At 33.7% G+C, this 19,236-nt stretch overlaps 2 protein-coding genes across 2 annotated transcripts; one reads left to right on the top strand and one right to left on the bottom strand.

Moving 5' to 3' along the window:
* Nucleotides 1-956: 956 nt before the first annotated feature.
* LOC125205619 (protein PELOTA 1) lies at nucleotides 957-5,150 on the bottom strand. The gene is made up of 16 exons (XM_048104669.1): nucleotides 4,978-5,150; nucleotides 4,751-4,833; nucleotides 4,528-4,603; nucleotides 4,330-4,404; nucleotides 4,196-4,252; nucleotides 4,002-4,047; nucleotides 3,598-3,673; nucleotides 3,287-3,362; nucleotides 3,149-3,181; nucleotides 2,981-3,049; nucleotides 2,785-2,891; nucleotides 2,192-2,264; nucleotides 2,010-2,048; nucleotides 1,783-1,877; nucleotides 1,387-1,493; nucleotides 957-1,241 (listed from the first exon to the last, which is right to left on the bottom strand). Exons 1-16 carry the CDS (start codon nucleotides 5,026-5,028, stop codon nucleotides 1,168-1,170), a joined length of 1,137 nt encoding a protein of 378 aa, XP_047960626.1. The 5' UTR covers nucleotides 5,029-5,150; the 3' UTR covers nucleotides 957-1,167.
* Nucleotides 5,151-16,073: 10,923 nt separating this feature from the next.
* On the top strand, nucleotides 16,074-18,675 carry LOC125212258 (quinone oxidoreductase PIG3-like). The gene is made up of 6 exons (XM_048112368.1): nucleotides 16,074-16,383; nucleotides 17,289-17,474; nucleotides 17,628-17,709; nucleotides 17,796-17,903; nucleotides 18,029-18,187; nucleotides 18,342-18,675. The coding sequence occupies exons 1-6, from the start codon at nucleotides 16,096-16,098 to the stop codon at nucleotides 18,539-18,541; spliced, it is 1,023 nt and encodes a 340-aa protein (XP_047968325.1). The 5' UTR covers nucleotides 16,074-16,095; the 3' UTR covers nucleotides 18,542-18,675.
* Nucleotides 18,676-19,236: the final 561 nt, after the last annotated feature.

Genomic DNA, 19,236 nt, shown 5'->3' with positions numbered 1-19,236 from the left:
TTCTAATTAATAGTTTAATAAAGTAATATTTTTCTAACACGAAAGTTGTAGTAGTATCTTAGCTATACGTACAATTGAACTCTCTTAGGTGTTTATTCACCAAAAGTTTCTTGTGTTATCCCACATCAATATCTTAGTATAAGTTGTTGTAATATATAAATGAGTGAAATGTGTATACGTATCGCCGAGCCTAGTAACGTGGGCTTATCACCCAAGTGGGGGCTCAAATTGGTTGGATATTGGCCCGAACCAACTGGCTGGGCTTTGCGGTGCTTATTCTGGCCTGCCCGTTCCAAGCTGGGAGTTGGGCCACGGGGCCTGTGCGAAGGCATGGGCTTCTTGGCTCATAGTGTGGAGGGCACTGCGTTAGGCTGGTTTCACAGAGCAACGACCACTTCCCACTCTCGCCACTTCCCACTGCGTTAGACAACCAATTTTTTGTTTTATTTTTACTTTATCTGTTGCTCATAATCAATAATTCTACTTTTTTTTATTGCCCACAAAAACATTAACAATCTACATTCACTTTTTTAGTATCTCTTTCAAAATTTATTAGTTTTACATTGAAACTAGTTTTGTCCGCTATTAAGGTTATTCGTAGTAGTAGACAAAGGTAATGACTTTTGAGTAAAAAAATTATTAAATGATGATCTCGATAAAAATATTTTGTAAATGTAATAGTTTTCCTCTCTATCTATGTAAAAGTGATCTATACAGAATAAATCTCAAGTGACAATGAAGCAATCGTGATAGAGATGTTTATTTTGACATTATTTTGTCAATGGAACTTTGATCAAAGTTGTTTCAAGGTTTAGTATTCGTATTACATGTTTCACTTCACAATTATGGTTAATTGACATGCATTAACAAGTTTCTAAATTACAATTTCAAATAAAGTTTTTTCTTTATTGATGATAAGAAAACGATGAACGATTATAGAACCATCTAACCAGAACTAAAAACATTAAGGAATAACTACAATTAACTTTATTTTTATTCCTTACATCACTATGAAGAAAGAAATTCAATCATCAGGCCTATAAGTTATAATAATCAAAATGCTCACAATGCTATACAAGAAAGACCGGTGCATAAAACTAGAAAAAGAATATAGTATACAACAAACAGAGTCACAAACTAGTTGATCGTCTCTGGTTCAACCTTGTGTTACATTTCTATGTCGTCTAGGTCTGGCAGTGGGAAACGAAGAATCGCAGCAATGCCAGTCAGCTGCGCTAGTTCTGCTCGACGACAACAAAATCATGCCAATAAATTCACAAAAGCTAGTTAAAATCAGATTCTTAAAATGCATGCGAGACTGTATTAGCTAAACAATACCACACAACACACAACTATTAGCTAAAAAATTGGAATTTGAGTACTTACGTTCTCCTGAAACATGCATCGATGAGAAGATGTGAACAGTGCCTCCTGAAGCCTTGACTGAGTCAACCAAATTGACATACTTTTTCCTTGTTGCAACATCGGAACTCCTAAGAATTGCAGAAAGAGAAGTCATCTTTAGTGGTGGAGATTTTATGGTGCCCCTCTTTGCATAGCATATGGAAATGTATGTTCGTGATTTGTAAATGAATGAATATCAACTCTAATAGGGCTCGATACGTCTGTCAGGAATAAGGAAATGATGTTCTGGTTTTCACAAAATGATAGAATGTCCCTCTGTTGGTTTTACTTCTTCACAAATGGCTCCGGTTTAAATGTGTTCAGTTCGGTCATTCACAAAAGGTTGGGAGGTTCATAAGAGTTTATGCGACTACTAACCTGAAGAGCTCATCGGTTATTAAAAGCGTCTGGATAGCCATTCGCTCATGGGCAACTTCAACATGTTTGGGTCCATAGCATGCACGTTCAGGATCCTTGCAAAATGCAAAAGCTCAAGTCAAATAAGTAAGAAACTTATAGCCTACCACTTTTACTATATCCAATACGAATATTACACTAGAAACAAGATAATGATATGAACATCAATATGAAGGATAGAGCCTAACATTGGAAAGCATGGAAAAGAAATCCTTAAGTCCTCGAACCTGCATCAAAGAAATGAAACATAAGCTTCAAATAACTCGTGTGACTAAGAAAGTTGTTGTACTAGGATAACATATAAGAACAAAGATGGAAAAGGCAGCTATAAGCCTATAACTAATAGGAAGTTCACAAGGAGCAACTTTACCTCTTGTGCAGCTTTTGTATCTTTAATCATATTCATGACATTAGGAGCATCCAAAACCTCTCGCAAGCTATGCCTGCGGCAATTTTTAAAGATAAAGAGTTACAAAAGTAGCACACATTTACAGTAGCATTGAAACTCATTAGCAACCCTTTTGACCTTTTTAACCTAAAAATTGGTGCCACACAAGATGTAAATTTTTTAGATTTTAGTTTCAAATCATACAATTGTCTTCACTGGTAAGCATGATGAACAATCAAATTTAAATAAAAAAGCTTAGCCGAATAGACTGCATATGTAGCTATAGCGCTACGGGGTTTTAAAGTGCAAACTTCACCTGTCTTTCAGTCGCTGATCAAACTAGATAACAATTAAACATTATAAGGATTTCTAAGTACATATCAAAGCCCCTCTCTATTATATCTTGGGGAGAGTGAGGTTACATTTGAGAACACATGGCCGCTAGTACTTATGGTGGAACCAAAGAAATGCTTGAATTCAATTTTTATCATACAAACATAAATTGCTACTGATTTCTCCAAGGAAATATAAACAAGTTTGAGAGTACAGTAAGAATAAAAATGAGGAGGTCATACTTGTAGCCAGAGGTAGTGTGGACGAGAATAATGCGGGACTTATTCTCAATGACAGACCTCAGCTGCCTCCTCTCTGCTTCCAGCATTAAGTGCTTATGAAATTGGTCCTAAATATGAATAAGAATGCTTTACATACATTAGCACACAGATGAAAGTCAGCACGTACAGAGATAAGTTAAATGAGATCAAATTGTACCTTAGTAAATCCTGGACTGGCAATCACAGCACAGCGAACGACATTAAAATCCACATGCTTAAGAAATGCCTAAAACAGCACAAGTTTGTATGCCATACTTATTGAGTTTCGGAATCAATTTTGAAAATGAAAGATTGGGTAGAACAACAAAGAATTAGTTAAAGTTACCTGTAAGATATTTTCGAAAAACTTAGTCAAGGCCTGCCAAAAAAAGGCATCCCAAAAAGGGTTATATTGACATCATGTTTAACACGTTCCACTAACATAACCAGACAAGCATTACATATAGCAAGAAGGTGCTCATACTTTATCATATCCAGCAACAGCAGGTCCATGCTTTCGCGGTATTGAAGTCTCTATACGAGCACGCGTAAGTGTAATGCTGTTGCACACATCAGTTGACCATAAGACATGGAAAACAATAATGTATATAAAGCTGAAATGACCAATCATCTAAGTTACATCTCATAGAAACCAAAATAAGTGCCTTGGAAAGCCATTAAACTATAGAAGAGTGAAGAGAACCCATGAATTCCAACTAAAAAGCAAATCAACTAATAGGTATACTGTTAATAATATCCTCAATTATACATTACAACCAAATTTACTAAAATTACCTTTTACCAATAAGTAAGATATGACATAGACCTTCTTGCATCAGAACAACAGCCAGGTCTGCGCTAGCATTTGGATCTGCAAAAATATGAAGTCACAATAAGAACAATGGAACTCAAGTTACCCATACAATGATTTCAAAGGGTGGCGAGAAATATATACTAACATCTATTAATACTCAGTTTAATTTCTTCCTTTGATAACTCTTTTAAATTTTTCAATTTGATACTTTATCATAACTAATAGTGCTATTATATAATGGTACTGGTGGTCAGCTATAGACAACATTAAATTGGGTGAGTCAAGTCCATTTGTCAAAACAAAATATTTAGTGGAACTTAAATCCTCATCTTGATTGTGTAGTAGCTAAAACAGGAGATAAAAAGCAAATATAACGAGGCCGTACCAGATGCCTGGTGAATAACATCCAGTGCCAACGAGTCCCAGATGTCCTAAAACAGGTGAAAAAATATTTAATAAGCATAAATGTATTTATGCAGTCTAACTTTTCAGTGAGATGCAATAAACATGATACTGTTGAATAAGCACAACAGAATGAGTGGGTCATGAAAGGGAAAGCATTATTTAACACAAGAATACCTTCCTCAATACAAAAGGCCGGTTGACATCAATTTCTAGGGTGTGAAATGCTCCTATCTGCAGTATGACACAAAAAAGTTCTGTTGAAGCACCAAGGATATGAGATACAGGAGTAGAAGACCCAAGCCACCTACCTTGACATGTTCATTCTCCAACAAATTCTTCCCACGTACGCGTAAGACAGCTCCTTCTTTATCATACTCGACACTCTGATATTGAAAACAATATCCTTACTTATCTCGTCTAGTAAAGATTTCAAGTAAATGAACTATTTCATTACATTCAATTAAACTCAACAGCCATTAAGAGCATGGATGAAGTTCCTCATTTACCTCAACACTGATTTCTAGTTTCAGTTTCACTCTTTCAGCATCTCTTCCTCCCGAAGCAGCTTCTCTCATAACCTTTCTGAAATTAACAACATGTTGAGATGAGATCTATTTTCAAAATTCAACAAACCTAGACTTCCAAAACCATTTAACATGTCAACTTGAATCCGAATTAGAACAGATAAATAAAATTACTACTTTTCTTTTAACACAACGAAAATTCTACCTGACTGTGACGGCCATTACACTATCGCCCGCTACAATCAAATTATAAGCAATCCACAGATCATCTGCTTCTTCTGGAATCATCTGCACCAAAATCAGTAATCAAATAAACAAAAACGCACTAAGAATTCATTATTCAAGATAAAATAATAAAAAATTGACACCAATATACACAAAGAAAATCGATTATGCTCCAATAATTAATTCTCAAAATTAAAAGAAATCAACCTTCACACTTCCAGGTCCGTTTCGCGTCAGGTCTCTCCGGACGATCTTCATGTTCTTCTCTCTTTAGCGTGCTTAGTTCTGTTGCCCCAAGCTGATGCTGGATGAATTTTAAGCTAAATTTGAAGATTGCAATTTGCAATTAACATAGTCTAGGGTTCATGATTAACAACATTCCATTCCCTTTTAACGGTGGAGTTGGATTTCAGCGCCATACGGTGTCGTTTGGTTTATTTCCTTATATAAAGTTGCTTCCTATTTTTAATTTGAGCAGTGATAAATTCACAAAAATTGTTTATACAAAATTGGACATTTTAGATATTTTACATTCAAAATAAATTTATAGTTGTTAATTGATTTAATGGATTACTTGTATGATTATTTAGGAAAGAACTAGTGTTTTGTAATCAATATACACACATTTAGGAAATAATGTATTAGATCTTTGAAATTAATTATGTAGATTAACGTAACATCCATGTAATATAAGTATATGTCTGCATAATGATGATAATCGAATGATACTAATTATACTCCAAGTTTTCTCCTATTTTGTATATTTAAATCATCTATCAATTGATCATTAAGGTTTGATTATTATATATTAGTTGATAGATGTACATGTGGAGTAGGGTCTAATTGAAACTGTTCGTTGCCTATCAAGATGGTGTCCAAATTATTTTATCTTACCACCATTATCTTCGTCTTTGAATTAGCTTCGCGTGGGTATATTGTACGCCTCAATCGGAGCTCGGATGAAGAAGTTATGACCATTTGACGAAGGTTGCGCGAAGCAGTCAAAACCGGCAAAAACGCCCGGGTCGGGCGTTTTCGGCATAAAAAACGCCCGGGTACAGTGGAAACGCCCGGGTTGGCATACAAAATGCCCGGATTGTCATCATTTCGCCCGGGCCGGGCATTTTTCTCGATAACTGCCGAATTTCATTGTTCAAATTGGTTTATGGGCGGTTTTTGGAGGGAGAGAGACTTCCTGGGACGAAAAGTGAGAGGGGAAAAGAGAGAAAGAGAGGAGGAAGAAGAGAAGGAAGAAATTCCGGCCAACATTCCGACTATCCGTCTCCAAATCTCAATTCCACTCAACGAGAGCATGCTTCCTATGGTTTTCATCGTGATGTTTATCATGTGTTTAGGCTAAACTCTCAATGTTGCTCCAAGTTGTGATTTAGGCTTGTGTGAATGTATCTACACCTTTGAATTCACATTTTGACATCGTTGATGTGTTTAATGTTAGATTCTATCACTTTAGAGGCCTCTATCGTTATAGATGTTTAATCTTTGTTTATCGTCTCTTTAACATAGACTTGGATGGACTAATCAATTGATGTGTTGTTGAATTTGAATTGTTCAGAGGATAATTTGACAACGGATTAGGTAAGTTTATATAGTAGATGTTTATGTCTCCCGTGCTTCCGCAGGAGTTTATAAACATTGAAAATTAGTTCATGGAACAAGTGTTCAGCTGACTGTGAACTATACGTCGCAAACATGTTCAGTGCAAGCGATTAGGTTGATGAATTAATCCCAAAATTTGTGATTTTGATAGATGTAGAAATATGCAAGTCTATTGAGCAACTTGGAGTGACATGCTTTTCCGTTTGAGAAATCCATCTTTTGTTAATCTTTTATTTTCGTTTGTCTGAATCTTTCAAAACCAAAAAAATCAAATCCTTATGTTTCATCTTTTTAACTTCATAAGTTTTAAACAATCTTCTACCTTCCTGTAGATCGACACTTGAAATACTACTAACGACGCTGTAATCTTGCAGTATCGTAGTATTATTAGAGTTAATTAATTAAACTTGATATCTTGTGTGAACTGAATCGGATACTCTAAAATACGCATCACATAATATCTTCTTCCAAGAATTATTATATTTCACGTCGAGCGAAAAAATAAATATTTATTTTTCTAAGATAATTAGTTTTTATTCAACCTTGGTAATACAACCTAGAAACAAAGGGATCCGATTCTAGAAAACTATTACTGCTAAAAAGTAAAATGTGACATCTTATTAAATAGTAACTAAAAATATAAATTTATTTATATTAAAAATTAAAATAACATAGCCGCATATGTTGATTGTAACATCTAATATTCGAATATTATTAATTATCGAAAATTTAACATGCATACACAAATTTTAATAAACATTATCACTATTAATAATGAAACAGATTATTTGCACCCCTGTGCATTGCACGGCGGAAGAGAATGATGTTACCTTAACTATTTATTAAAGAAATAGGCCACAATGCGGATGGAGTAGTAGGTAGTTTTAAGAATATAATAAAATTTGACATTATATGTTTAAATAACGATTGTGTTAATGACTTTAATTATAAGAATTTTATATATAGTTTTTTTAATTTTAAACTTCCAAACTATATAATTTCATAATTAAATTCTTAATATTTTGGAATAACATTAATGTTGTAAAGCTATATAGAAAATATTTTTTTCCTTGGTAAAACCATATAATTATATTAAAACTTAATTTAACGGAAATGCAATGAAGGAAGCAGTTTAAAATATTCATAAAAAATCGCATTTGATGTAGATACAACACTTCACTATAAACATTCCGATAATTTGTGAAACCTCAAAAATTAAACAAATCTCAACTCAATTTTAAAGTTGTATACTGCCTTCAGCAATTTAAATAAACATATACGTACCATTTACAAATTACATAGCTTAAATAGTTGATATAATAAAGTGGGGCCATAATTCTTTGTCTCTCGATCCAAGCCCAACTCGCCTTCGGCCACCTCAATCAGAGTCCTGATTGCCGATCCGGCCAGCATCGCCACCATGCTGTCACTCTGTCTTGCTGTTTCGTCGCCCACCTGCGTGGATTCAGAAATGCTCAAACGATTTCTTAAAAACCAGCACCTTTAACTCTGACTTCAAGAGGTTCCCTTTAATGAGAGAGAGAGAGCGAAGGAGAAAAAGATGTCCGTTTTGTGAAATACTAAATTTCAGAGCCTCTCAGGCCACGGCGAGCAAATCTATGCTCGAGGCAGTCTGAATAACCTTTCCAGATTTTCTTGAGTGAAGACATAAGGAGAATTGTTCCAAAGCTTTCTCCAATCCATTTCTCCACCACTACACTGTACAGAGAAATGAAAATATCTCAGGTATGTAACTTCATTTATATCATTTGTTACATCAGATTAACTAATAAAGAATTAACGAAAGTAAAAAAAGGGAGGAAGAAATACTACTATCATTACAAATCTTTCGTTATATAAAGGGACAGTTTTTGGGAGCTAATTTTGGCGGGAAAATGGTAAGGAAGGAAAAATTTGGTTGTATTGTCCATCTTTTTTTTATGTAAAGCTGCACAAGATAATAGGGCTGCAGCTACAATGAGAGTAGCTGCGTGTATATATAGCTGTGTGTATATGTATGCACAATAGACTTTTGTATCTTCTCTAGAAATTTTGCTTCTTCCCAAGAAATTACTCCTATTTTGCAGGTCTTCCCAAGAAGTAGCTTACACCGGAAGTTTGAACACTATCATAAATATTTGATGAACTGATACACAAAACAGAATTAGAACTACAACTATGGAGTGCTCCTTATTTTCTCTTACTCAAATGCCACTGGTGTGGTTGAACCAGCGGATGAACACCTTCCATCTCGGCCCTGAAAGGAGATCCGACCATTCGCCCACGCTTTTCAATGCCTCTACGCTCCGGCTAATCACCTCGCTCTATCTGGAAGATGGAGAAGCGCTGGAAACTAAAGAAGCAGCATCCGCAGCAGACGAATGTTGTCACGTAGAACGTCAAGGGAATCTTCGTCATTCCTGGAAAATTAAGCGGCGAGTTGTGCCATCGAATAAGCTAAATCAAAAGGAAAAACCGAACTGAGAGGGAAGAGGGTGCCTGCAGAATTCGCACGTACATATATATTATTTAGTTAATTTCAGGTTTGCATTTAAATTGATTGAGTTTCGGTCATCTGCAACTCCTAATTATATCTATTTTCTGTAATAATTTACCTGAGGAACCACTTTGTCATTGAACTTTCTGTAATAATTTACCTGAGGAACCACTTTGTCGACGGTTTTGGTGGAATCGGAGGAAATGGGCTTCATCAACTGGGTTTGTTGTATTTTCGAATTGAGGCAATGAATTACCTGAAGAATGGTTGACGGAAACTGATGAAATGAAAATGAAACAGAGAAAAGGTTGAAGAGAAAGAAAACAAAATTTTTAGGTTATTATATTTAATGACTTGGGCTATATTTGTTCAATTTTGTGTTTTAATTATTTGTTAACTTTATGCATAATTGTTATTTTAATTAGATGGGTGGTGGTTTTCAAGTATTACTAACTTTTTATTTTGTATAATTTGTGAGATTAGTATAATAATAATAGTATGATATTTAGTTTAATTTGATGGGTGGCGGTTTTTAGTATTAATTTTTTATTTTGTAATAATTTATGAGATTAGTAGTAGTATAATAGTATGATATTTAATAATAAATTTACCAATATTTATGAATTGGGATTCCTTTTGTATTTTGTTAGTTCGAAGCTTCGAATGGTTTTTGAGTTTTTATATCATTTCTTTTGCTCAATTTTAATAATGTTGTACTTTTGATAATGTTGTACTTTTGAAAAGTTATTATCCTTATATAGTGTTTCAATCTTGAGCAATGTAAAAGGGAATTCTAGAGCATCGTAAGAGCATCCCCATCCATGCTCTTAAATAAGAGTATGGAGGTGGGCCTAGGCCCACTTTTACTCTTTGTCATTAGGCAAGAGTACAACACCCATATCCGTGCTCTTCCGCAAGGACAAGTTCAAAGGTCCCACTATTCTATTATTTAATTTAAATACTTCAATTACTAAAAACATTTCTACAATATAAAAATATATTAAAATATAAAAATTACATATTTAAATCCTAAAAAATAAAAAATACATAATTAAAATTCTAAAAAATAAAAATACATAATTAAAAAGTGAATTTTGGGGGGGAAATTGAAAAATAAATTAAAAGTGTGTAGAAAACGGATATAATTTATTGAGAAGTGGGAAAATATTTTTTTTAAAATTAAATTCGAATCTTTTTAAAAAATTACAAAAAGAAACGAAATTGTCGTTGGCCAATCGTGTGCCGCCACGTAAGGCTGCTCAGCGGCACGGACGTGCTCTTAGCAATGAGCAACGCCGTGCCGCTGGTACGGACGGACAGCTCGCAGCGGCGGACGGACGAGCTCATGCTCAGCGGACGGACGGACGGACGCCACCGCTGCGGATGCTCTAAGTGACAGAATCATCATTACAGCCTAATTACATTAGAAGAGTAAGTTAGAGAATCGGATAATCCATCTTAGCATTCTTCGAAAAATAAGAGAACGAAGGTGTTGTGCGAAGGAAATCTGTGACGAAGAAAGAAAAAATTAACAAGAGAAGAAACCAGTCCATCACCCATTCTGGCATTCTCATTTTCCTATCGTTGCCTCCACGAAGCCAACATGCTCACTTCTCTCAAACGGTGAAAGTCACAAAAATCGTGCACACAGTCACAACCACACGCACCTACAGAACCACAACCAAAACAAAGTAACTCCACAGCCAAAAACATTGATTTATGAAGATGATTAAAAAAACAAAATAATTGTGCTTTTAATATTCATGCAATTCGAAAGTTTATATTTTTAAAAAATGTAGGTAATATATATTAGTAGTATTTGTTTTTTTAAGGGTCGCTTTATGTTCATGTTTTTTATATAGTCTATTCGTTCAATAAAGATGTCTCACTTTTCTTTTGAGTTTGTCTCATTTACAGTTTGTGGAAGCATAATTGTTCTATTTGAAATAAGTATACATAATTGTTCTAATCAACATATGTATCGTTGTCAAATTTGTGGTTGTTTGATCAACATATGTATGTGTGTAACACTTGTGGTTTTTATCAATCCTCATTTATGTTGATTTATTGAGAATATGTAATCAGTACGTAAAAATTATTTGGCCCGTGCATAGCACGGGTGCTAAAACTAGTTTACAACAATGTGAAACATCAAAACTAAAAAATAATACTACTATCATTACAACAATATTGTGAAACATCAAAACTAAAAAATTCTTAATAACGTTGAGACAACCTACTAAGACCATCTCCAAGGGTACATTAAAACTTAAAATTGGATAGGTATTTAGCTCCAATAGTACTCAAAAACCAATCATATTATTGGTTTTTGAAAAAAAAATACCTATCTTTAGGTTTACACTAAACCAAAACCTAAAAGTTTTTCAAATTTTGTGAGTAAAAAAGGCATAATATAGAGAATATTCTTTTAAATTTGAGTTTAATGTAAATGATTAGAGTAAAATCAATATTTAGTATGAGATTTACACTAAAATGAGTTTGAGTTCAGTGGAATAGTCGGAGATGCTCTAATAACCAATTCACAATACCAATCTCAAAAACAAACCATCATAGGACCAATCTTGAACTGAAAAAGAGAGAACATCAACTTAGAGAGAGAAATTTGTTAATGGAGTTTTGAAAGTTTTGCTCGGTATTTATAGAAAAATATTTCAGTTTTGCTCTTGTAGTTATTGGGCAAATTGAAAGTTGGCGTGCAAACTTTTTTCCCTAAATCAAGATTGCCAGGTTTCTTTTTGGAATATGTAACACCACTGCTTTATTTTCTTATTGGAATATGTACCATCTCTGCATATATCTATTCGTCAGTTGTTCTTACTGCATACACATGAATCTAAAACTTTTCCATATACACTCATTTTTCCCGCTTAAGAGCATCTTCAAGAGGATAGGTAAACTAATATAACTATCATGTTTACCTTTTCTTCATAAAAAATTATCCTTCAAGAGAAGAGGTATTTGAGAAGGTATTATACCTTTTCCCATTTTGAAGAGGTACATCAATGGAGAGGTAAAATCATATAACCACCATATTTACCTTTTTTTCATAAAAAATCATTCTCCAAGGGAGAAGGTATGTGAGAAGGTATTACACTTTATGTTTTTTTAATGTTTTTGTATTACTATTTTATTTTTTTTAAATAATATACCTTTCCATATACCTTTTATCCTTGGAGTTAATTAATTTTTAGAAATGTATATTACACTTTTTGAGAAGGTATAAACATGATATACCCTTTTCATTTATCTTCTCCCCTTGAAGTTGCTCTAACTGCACAAAAAGGCATTTTAGATGCAGCTACAATCATTGTAGCTTTAGCCTTATTAGCGTCTGCAACATTACATAAAAAGATGGATCATCTCAAAAGAATACAACCGGTTTTCCTCTTCTTTTCCATTTTTCCGCCAAAAATGCCACCCAAAGACTGTCATTTTATATAATGAAAGATTAATGGATATATTGTAAACAATATATGATTTCATAAATTTCGCCATTTTATAATTTCAAGTTGTAAAAACGACTACATTCATATATAATTAATTTCTTAGTATTATCATCAACGGAGATACGAAATAATTATATCCATTTGCATCCAATTATTTAATTATTAATTCATCTTTAAAATTCTAAGGTAGAAAAACGACTGCATGCATATATACTTAATTTTTCTAATGTTATCATCTGATGAAATAATAATAGTCATTCACATCCAATTATTTTTTATTACTTAATGATTAATATAATTCCAAATTCTAAAAACAACTACTTGCATATATAATTAATTTATTTGTGCTATCATCCAAGTATTTTATTATTAATTTATCTTTAAAATTCTAAGTTATAAAAACGACTTCATGTGCAAACACTTAATTTTTAAACGTTATCATCCAAATGAAATATTAGTAGTCATTCAGATCCAATAAATTTTTTATAACGAAATCATACTTAAAATTTTAATTTAATTTCTTTATTACTTTCGTCTAATGAAATAATCATATCCATTCACATCCAATTATTCTATTGTTTATAACTTTAAATTCTAAGTTATAAAAACAACTGCATGTGCATATACTTTATTCCTAGACGCATCATCCAATAAAATATATTTTTATTGGATGTGTGCATATACTTTATTCCTATACTTTATTAATCATTCACATACAATTATTTTTTATTACCAAATAATTCTTAAAATTCTAAGTTATTAAAATGAATGCATGTTTATATACTTAATTTCTAAACATTATCATCCAATGGAATAATAGTCATTAACATTCAACTAATTTTTTATCACTAAATCATTCTTAAAATTCTAAGTTATAAAAATGACTACATGCATATGTAATTAATTTCTTAATGTTATCATTTAATGAAATAATAATAATTATTATTCGCATCCAATTAAATAATACCTTCTACTATCATTTCTTAATTTCTTAATGTTGCCATCCAAACAATACCTTCTCGTATCATCTCGTTTTGTGAAGCTTCTCGTATCATTTCGTCTTGTGAACATTCTCGTATTATCTCATCTTCTGAGTTGTGTGTATCATCTTCATACAAATTTTCGGAATTGAGATTCATCCTCGGAGCGTTGTTCGACTCATTCGTAACAATGTTCTCTTCATCGTTAGATCCAAACATGTTAGTAGTATAAAATATCGTTGGTGTTGCCATGAATATTACTCAAATTTTTGAGGTTTCAAGAACTTTAAGAAATAAGTTTAAAATATTTAAAAATCTTATAATTTTAAATTTTATGGGACTTGCTATTAAATTGCTTAAGACATGCATAAGACAATTTGAAATTTGGATTACCTCATAAAATTTGGATTAATAATGGAATGGTTTGTATTGTGCAAGAATTGCATACCATATCACAATTAATGTAATTTTAGCTTGATTTGACTTTACAAATAAAAAAAAGGGATAATGTCGTAAAGAAATAATGGTTGATAAAAAAAGTCGGTTTAAATAAAAACCGGTTTAAAATTCTAGGATATTTTATTAATACAATATATTTGTTAATTTATCTTTATTAATTCTTTATATGCTGATCTTTGTCAAAAATAATTACTCCTATATATTTTTTAAAATAATTATTTAAAACAGTACTTCATCTGTTTCCCAGGAATTCCGGTTTATTATTTTACTTCGTCTACCATTATGAGTCGTAGTTCACTTATTCCACTCACATTATTATATATAAAACTAATACTCCCCCCGTTTCTTATAATTTGTCACAATTTAATCCGGCACGGGTTTTTATAGAAAGTGGGTTCAAAAAGTTAGTGGCACATTGGTCCTACTTTTATATTCTCCCTTCGTCTACAAAAAATAGAGCATAATTACTATTTTTGGTCGTCCACAAAAAATAGAGTACATTCATTTATGGAAAGTTTTCAACAAATAATAATCATGCACATACATTCCACTAACACTACTTCTCTATTACTTTTTCTCCTTCTCTCTTACTTTTTTCCCTTCTCTCTTACTTTACCAATTCTACATTAAAACCTATGCCATACACAAATTGCTCTATTTTTTGTGGACGGAAGGAGTATTAATTTTATATCTTGAGTGGTAATGAGTTAGTGGAATATAAAGTCCACTATAAAAAATGATAAAAGTGAAAGGTGACAAGTTTCTAGGGATGTATGAAAATGGAAATAAATGACAAATTTTCCGGGGTAGAGTGTATAGAAATGGGGCCCACATTCCAACTATCTTTTCTCCCACTTTCCTTTATATTTCTTAAAACCCGTATCGAACATAATAAGACTAATAATAGCGGACAAAGGAAGTATATTATCCAACCCCATGAACTCTCGTTCTTTGGATTCGCCCCTGGCAATGTATTAGCCAATGTAGTAACAAATGTAGTAGCCAATGTATAAACTAATATCGTTATGACACATGCCATGTGTTGGAGGCTTGAAGGCCCGAATTAACAATAAAGTGCAGTTCAATTAGTCTAGTACTTTCCCTCCAACCAATAGATCGGAGGTTCAAATCATCACGAAATAGATGAAGAATCATTGTTGATCCTCTTAAAAAAATATATTATATTTTATTTATATCATTCCATATTAGGGTCAAATAATTCATTTCACATCACATTTTATTAAACCCTAATAAAGAAGTGTATTTCAAGGTTTTTGAATAGAGGGAACATCATTTTTGGTCCACGAACTTTGCCAAAGTATCATTTTAGGTCCGTAAACTTTGAAAATATCATTTGAGGTCCATCAACTATGGGATAATATCATTTGAAGTACTCTTTTACTATTTACAAGTTTTTTGAATGAAGATACCCTCAATATTTTTAAGGGTATATATTTTTAATAAACTTATGATAGGATTGTGTTAAAATGACAACACCTCTTAAAGTAACACCATACCACCATTCCTAGCCAATCATTTGTACATGTGGACGAATAATAAGCTGCCATGTGGCAATCATAAAAATTGCTCAAGGGTAAATTTTCACGGACTGCAATATCCAATACACTAGACTGCAATTTTTCCCGACTGCAATATCCAATACGCTAGACTCGCAATCTATAGATTGCGGTCTAGCGTTTATACTATTGCAAATCTAGCATATATAATATTGCAGTCTAGCGTGGTGTCACATTGTCATTTTAAGAGTGTTGTAATTTTAACGCACCCCACTTATGATATACTCATATTTTTTATAAATATCTTTACTATATATTTTTGATGAATTTTCTAAATATAATTTGACCTTCAATATTATCACTTAATATTGTGACATGCAAGAAATAATCCTTATTTAATTTTTATATTATTAAAGAAGTTCTATATTCAATTTTAAAATTCTTTAATATAAATAATTGAAGAAACAATTTAACTTGCATGTCACAAAATTAAGTGATAATATTGAAGGTCAAATTATATTTAGAAAAATCGTCAAAAATATATTGTAAAGATATTTATAAAAAATATGAGTATATGATAAATTTATTAAAAATATATATCCTTTAAGGTATTGAAGGTATTTTCGTCCAGAAAAACTTGTAAATAGTAATAGAATACTTCAAATGATATTATCCCATAGTTGATGGACCTCAAATGATATTTTCAAAATCTACGGACCTAAAATGATACTTTGGCAAAGTTCTTGGACAAAAAAAGAATTCCTCTTTTGAATAATTCACTCTTGTGCATGTCAGAACCAAAACCCTCGGTGACAGAGACAATCATGAAGGCGATAGTGATCACGGAAGAAGGCGGCCCCGAAGTCCTGCAACTGCAAGAAGTGGAGGAACCACAAATCAAAGACGACGAGGTTTTGATCAGAGTCGCCGCCACCGCTCTCAACAGAGCCGACGTACTTCAGCGCCAGGGCAAGCACCCTCCCCCTCCGGGCGCGAGCGAGCTTCCCGGCCTTGAATGCTCCGGCGTCATCGAAGCCGTCGGCAAAGAGGTCGTCCGCTATAAAGTTGGCGATCAGGTTTGAGATTGTTGTGTGCGACAACTGTTTGATGAAATGCCTAACTGAATTTGAACTCAGGCGATGCCGTCGTTTTGCAATTGGCGATTCTGTGATGATAGTGAGATTGTGCTAGTTGTTGAATGTGAGAGTAATATTATAATTGTTTAGAGCTTTAGAAAGTGCATAATTGGTGATGGTGGAGTGTTATGGCCCTAATTGTTAATAGTGAGATTATGCTAGCTATTAATTTGTTGCTTGCGACAACTGCATGATGAAATGCCTAATTGAATTTGAAAGTGCCTCTGATATTCTGTGCTGATAGTAAGATTATGCTGGTTATTGAATGAGAGACTAACATTTTTAGAGCTTTAGAAAGTAAGTAATTTGTTGATGCCTTGATGGTGGAGTTTTGTGGCCCTAATTTGAAATTAGGTTGATAAGCCCTAAGTTCCCACTGGAGACTTTTCTTATTGAGATTGTTGCTTGCGACAACTGTTTGATGAAATGCCTAATTGAATTTCAACTCGGGTGATGCCATCGTATTGCAATTGGTGATTCTTTGCTCATAGTGAGATTGTGCTAATTATTGAATGAGAGAGTAATATTGTTTACCGCTTTAGACTTCCTGCGTCCTGCTACAAGTGATTGATTTCTTTTGCGCGCGGGATATATTAAAATGATATTTATCGAATTAAGTTAAGTGGTAAGAGAATATAATACTAGAGAGACAAAGAGAGTGAGTAAAGTAGGATTGAGAGTATTGTTTTTCCCTAAAAAGGGTAATCAATCACTTGTAATGGGACAAAGGGAGTAATTTGGACTAATGAATCCTAATTCGGATGGTTGCAATAGTACATCTCGATGTACACAAGTTTTTGCCTTTGTGATTATTATGAAGTTCTGATGTAGCTATGTGTTATAAGGTGTGTGCTCTTCTTGATGGAGGGGGATATGCCGAGAAGGTTGCTGTACATCACTGGCAAATTGTTCCTGTTCCGCGCAATTGTTCGATGGAAGACGCAGCTACTTTTCCTGAGGCAGCATGCACGGTGTGGTCGACCGTGTTTATGATGGGCCACCTAACACTACAATCTGATCACTCTATCCTGGTACGTTTTTATTGCCTCAACTGTATTATAATCTAAGTGCTGTGTTCAATATCTGTTGATTGTATTAAATCTTAGTATCTTACAGAAGCTGTTTACTGCTTTGCTCTTCGTATTGTTGTTTCGTTAATCTGACTCACTCACATGTAACCTCAGATACATGGGGGATCCAGTGGCATTGGCACATTTACTATTCAGTTGGCTAAGTACCGTGGAGCCAAGGTTTTCGTCACTGCAGGTTACCACAAAGATACCATTCACTGATTCTATATGCTAGCAATTCTGGCATATTTTGTTGATGATATGATTATCCCAATCACACAGGAAGTGAAGAAAAATTAGCTGCTTGCAAGGAACTTGGAGCTGATGTCTGCATAAACTATAAGACAGAGGATTTTGTTTCCCGTGTTAAGGAAGAAACGAAAGGGAAAGGTTGTATGGTTGATTGTTCTATTTCATTTCAGTAATTCTTTCTGAACTCTGATTTTCTGCTCAAGTTTCCTATCTTACCACCACACCGATGGTTCCATTCTATCTCTGACTTCCATCAATAACAGGTGTGGACGTCATCTTATGCAACGTTGGTGCCTCATACTTGCAACGGAACATTGAATGCCTAAACTTCAACGGAAGGCTTATCATAATAGGTTTTATGGGTGGAACAATATCTGAAATCAACCTTGCTGCCTTGCTAGCAAAGCGCCTCACAGTGCAGGGTAACTTGCTCGAGCCTTGCATGATATTTTAACAGCTCCAATGAAAGTTTTCGCACGTTCTTTTGATTTATGTTATCTACAAGTTAACCTAAGTTGATGACTGACATTTTAAAACTCGAGGATTTGCTATGCTGAATGGATTATTTGGTTACAGCTGCCGGTCTGCGAAGTAGGGCGATGAAGAACAAAGCCTTGATTCTGAGTCACGTGGAGTCGTATGTGTGGCCCGCAATAGCTGCAGGCAAGATTAAGCCAGTGGTCTACAAGCGTCTTCCGCTAGAAGAAGCTGCGGAAGGTCACCGGATCATGGAAAGCAGCAAGCATATCGGAAAAATTATCCTGCGTGTTCCATGAAGATTTGGTTTTATTTATTGTGGCCAGTTGAAATGTATGCTCATAGCTGGGATACTGCACTACTAATTAATGTGTAAGAAGTAAGAACAATTAAGCTTGTCTTGTTTTGAATACCAGCTGCCTCTTCACCACAATTGTGCCATCTATATTTTCTTGGGAATTTATAAGTTTCTTGCATCTTCTATTGTCCATGTTTCTGATTTGGATCTATTCAAATGTTTTAAGGCAGATTTGACATAAAATATGAAATATGAATATCTACAACTTCTTGTCAAACTGTGGAAAGAGGTTCTCAACCAACTGAGGAAGCATGCCATCGATTCTTTCGGGGTAAGCATATTGGGATATTTCAACGGTTGCAATAATAGACTTCTAGAGACCACGCAGTTGAAAAATAATGTGTTCAATAGTTTCCGACTCTTCCTTGCAAGCGATTATCTTCAATTTAAAAAAAGTTAAACCTAGTAAGTCTAACCTTGGTGACGGTTGCCGGTTGACTCTTTATTAGACCACCTCCACCGGTGACATTCCACACAATGTCACACTTAAAAAACAAAATAAGCATGAATAAAAGTATTTCTAAAATAATTAAAAGCAATCGCCCCTCATCTCTCGGGAGCACCCTGCTGCCACTAGAAAAAGTGAGGGGCACATGCCACATGTCTTAATATTATTGGCTAAATATTGAAATATTT

The sequence above is a fragment of the Salvia hispanica genome, chromosome 1, assembly GCF_023119035.1.
Source record: "Salvia hispanica cultivar TCC Black 2014 chromosome 1, UniMelb_Shisp_WGS_1.0, whole genome shotgun sequence".
Lineage (NCBI taxonomy): Eukaryota > Viridiplantae > Streptophyta > Magnoliopsida > Lamiales > Lamiaceae > Salvia > Salvia hispanica.
The sequence above is the reverse complement of the archived record's forward strand: the minus strand, read 5'-3'. Positions and strand labels throughout refer to the sequence as shown.

Coding starts and splice junctions, on each gene's coding strand:
- LOC125205619 (XM_048104669.1), bottom strand. CDS start 5,028: ATGAAGATCGTCCGGAGAGACCTGACGCGAAACGGACCTGGAAGTGTG. Junction 4,604..4,750: donor GTAATGGCCGTCACAGTCAG/GTAGAATTTTCG, acceptor TGTTAATTTCAG/AAAGGTTATGAGAGAAGCTG. Junction 4,048..4,195: donor GGCCTTTTGTATTGAGGAAG/GTATTCTTGTGT, acceptor CACCTGTTTTAG/GACATCTGGGACTCGTTGGC.
- LOC125212258 (XM_048112368.1), top strand. CDS start 16,096: ATGTCAGAACCAAAACCCTCGGTGACAGAGACAATCATGAAGGCGATA. Junction 17,475..17,627: donor AATCTGATCACTCTATCCTG/GTACGTTTTTAT, acceptor ATGTAACCTCAG/ATACATGGGGGATCCAGTGG. Junction 18,188..18,341: donor AAAGCGCCTCACAGTGCAGG/GTAACTTGCTCG, acceptor ATTTGGTTACAG/CTGCCGGTCTGCGAAGTAGG.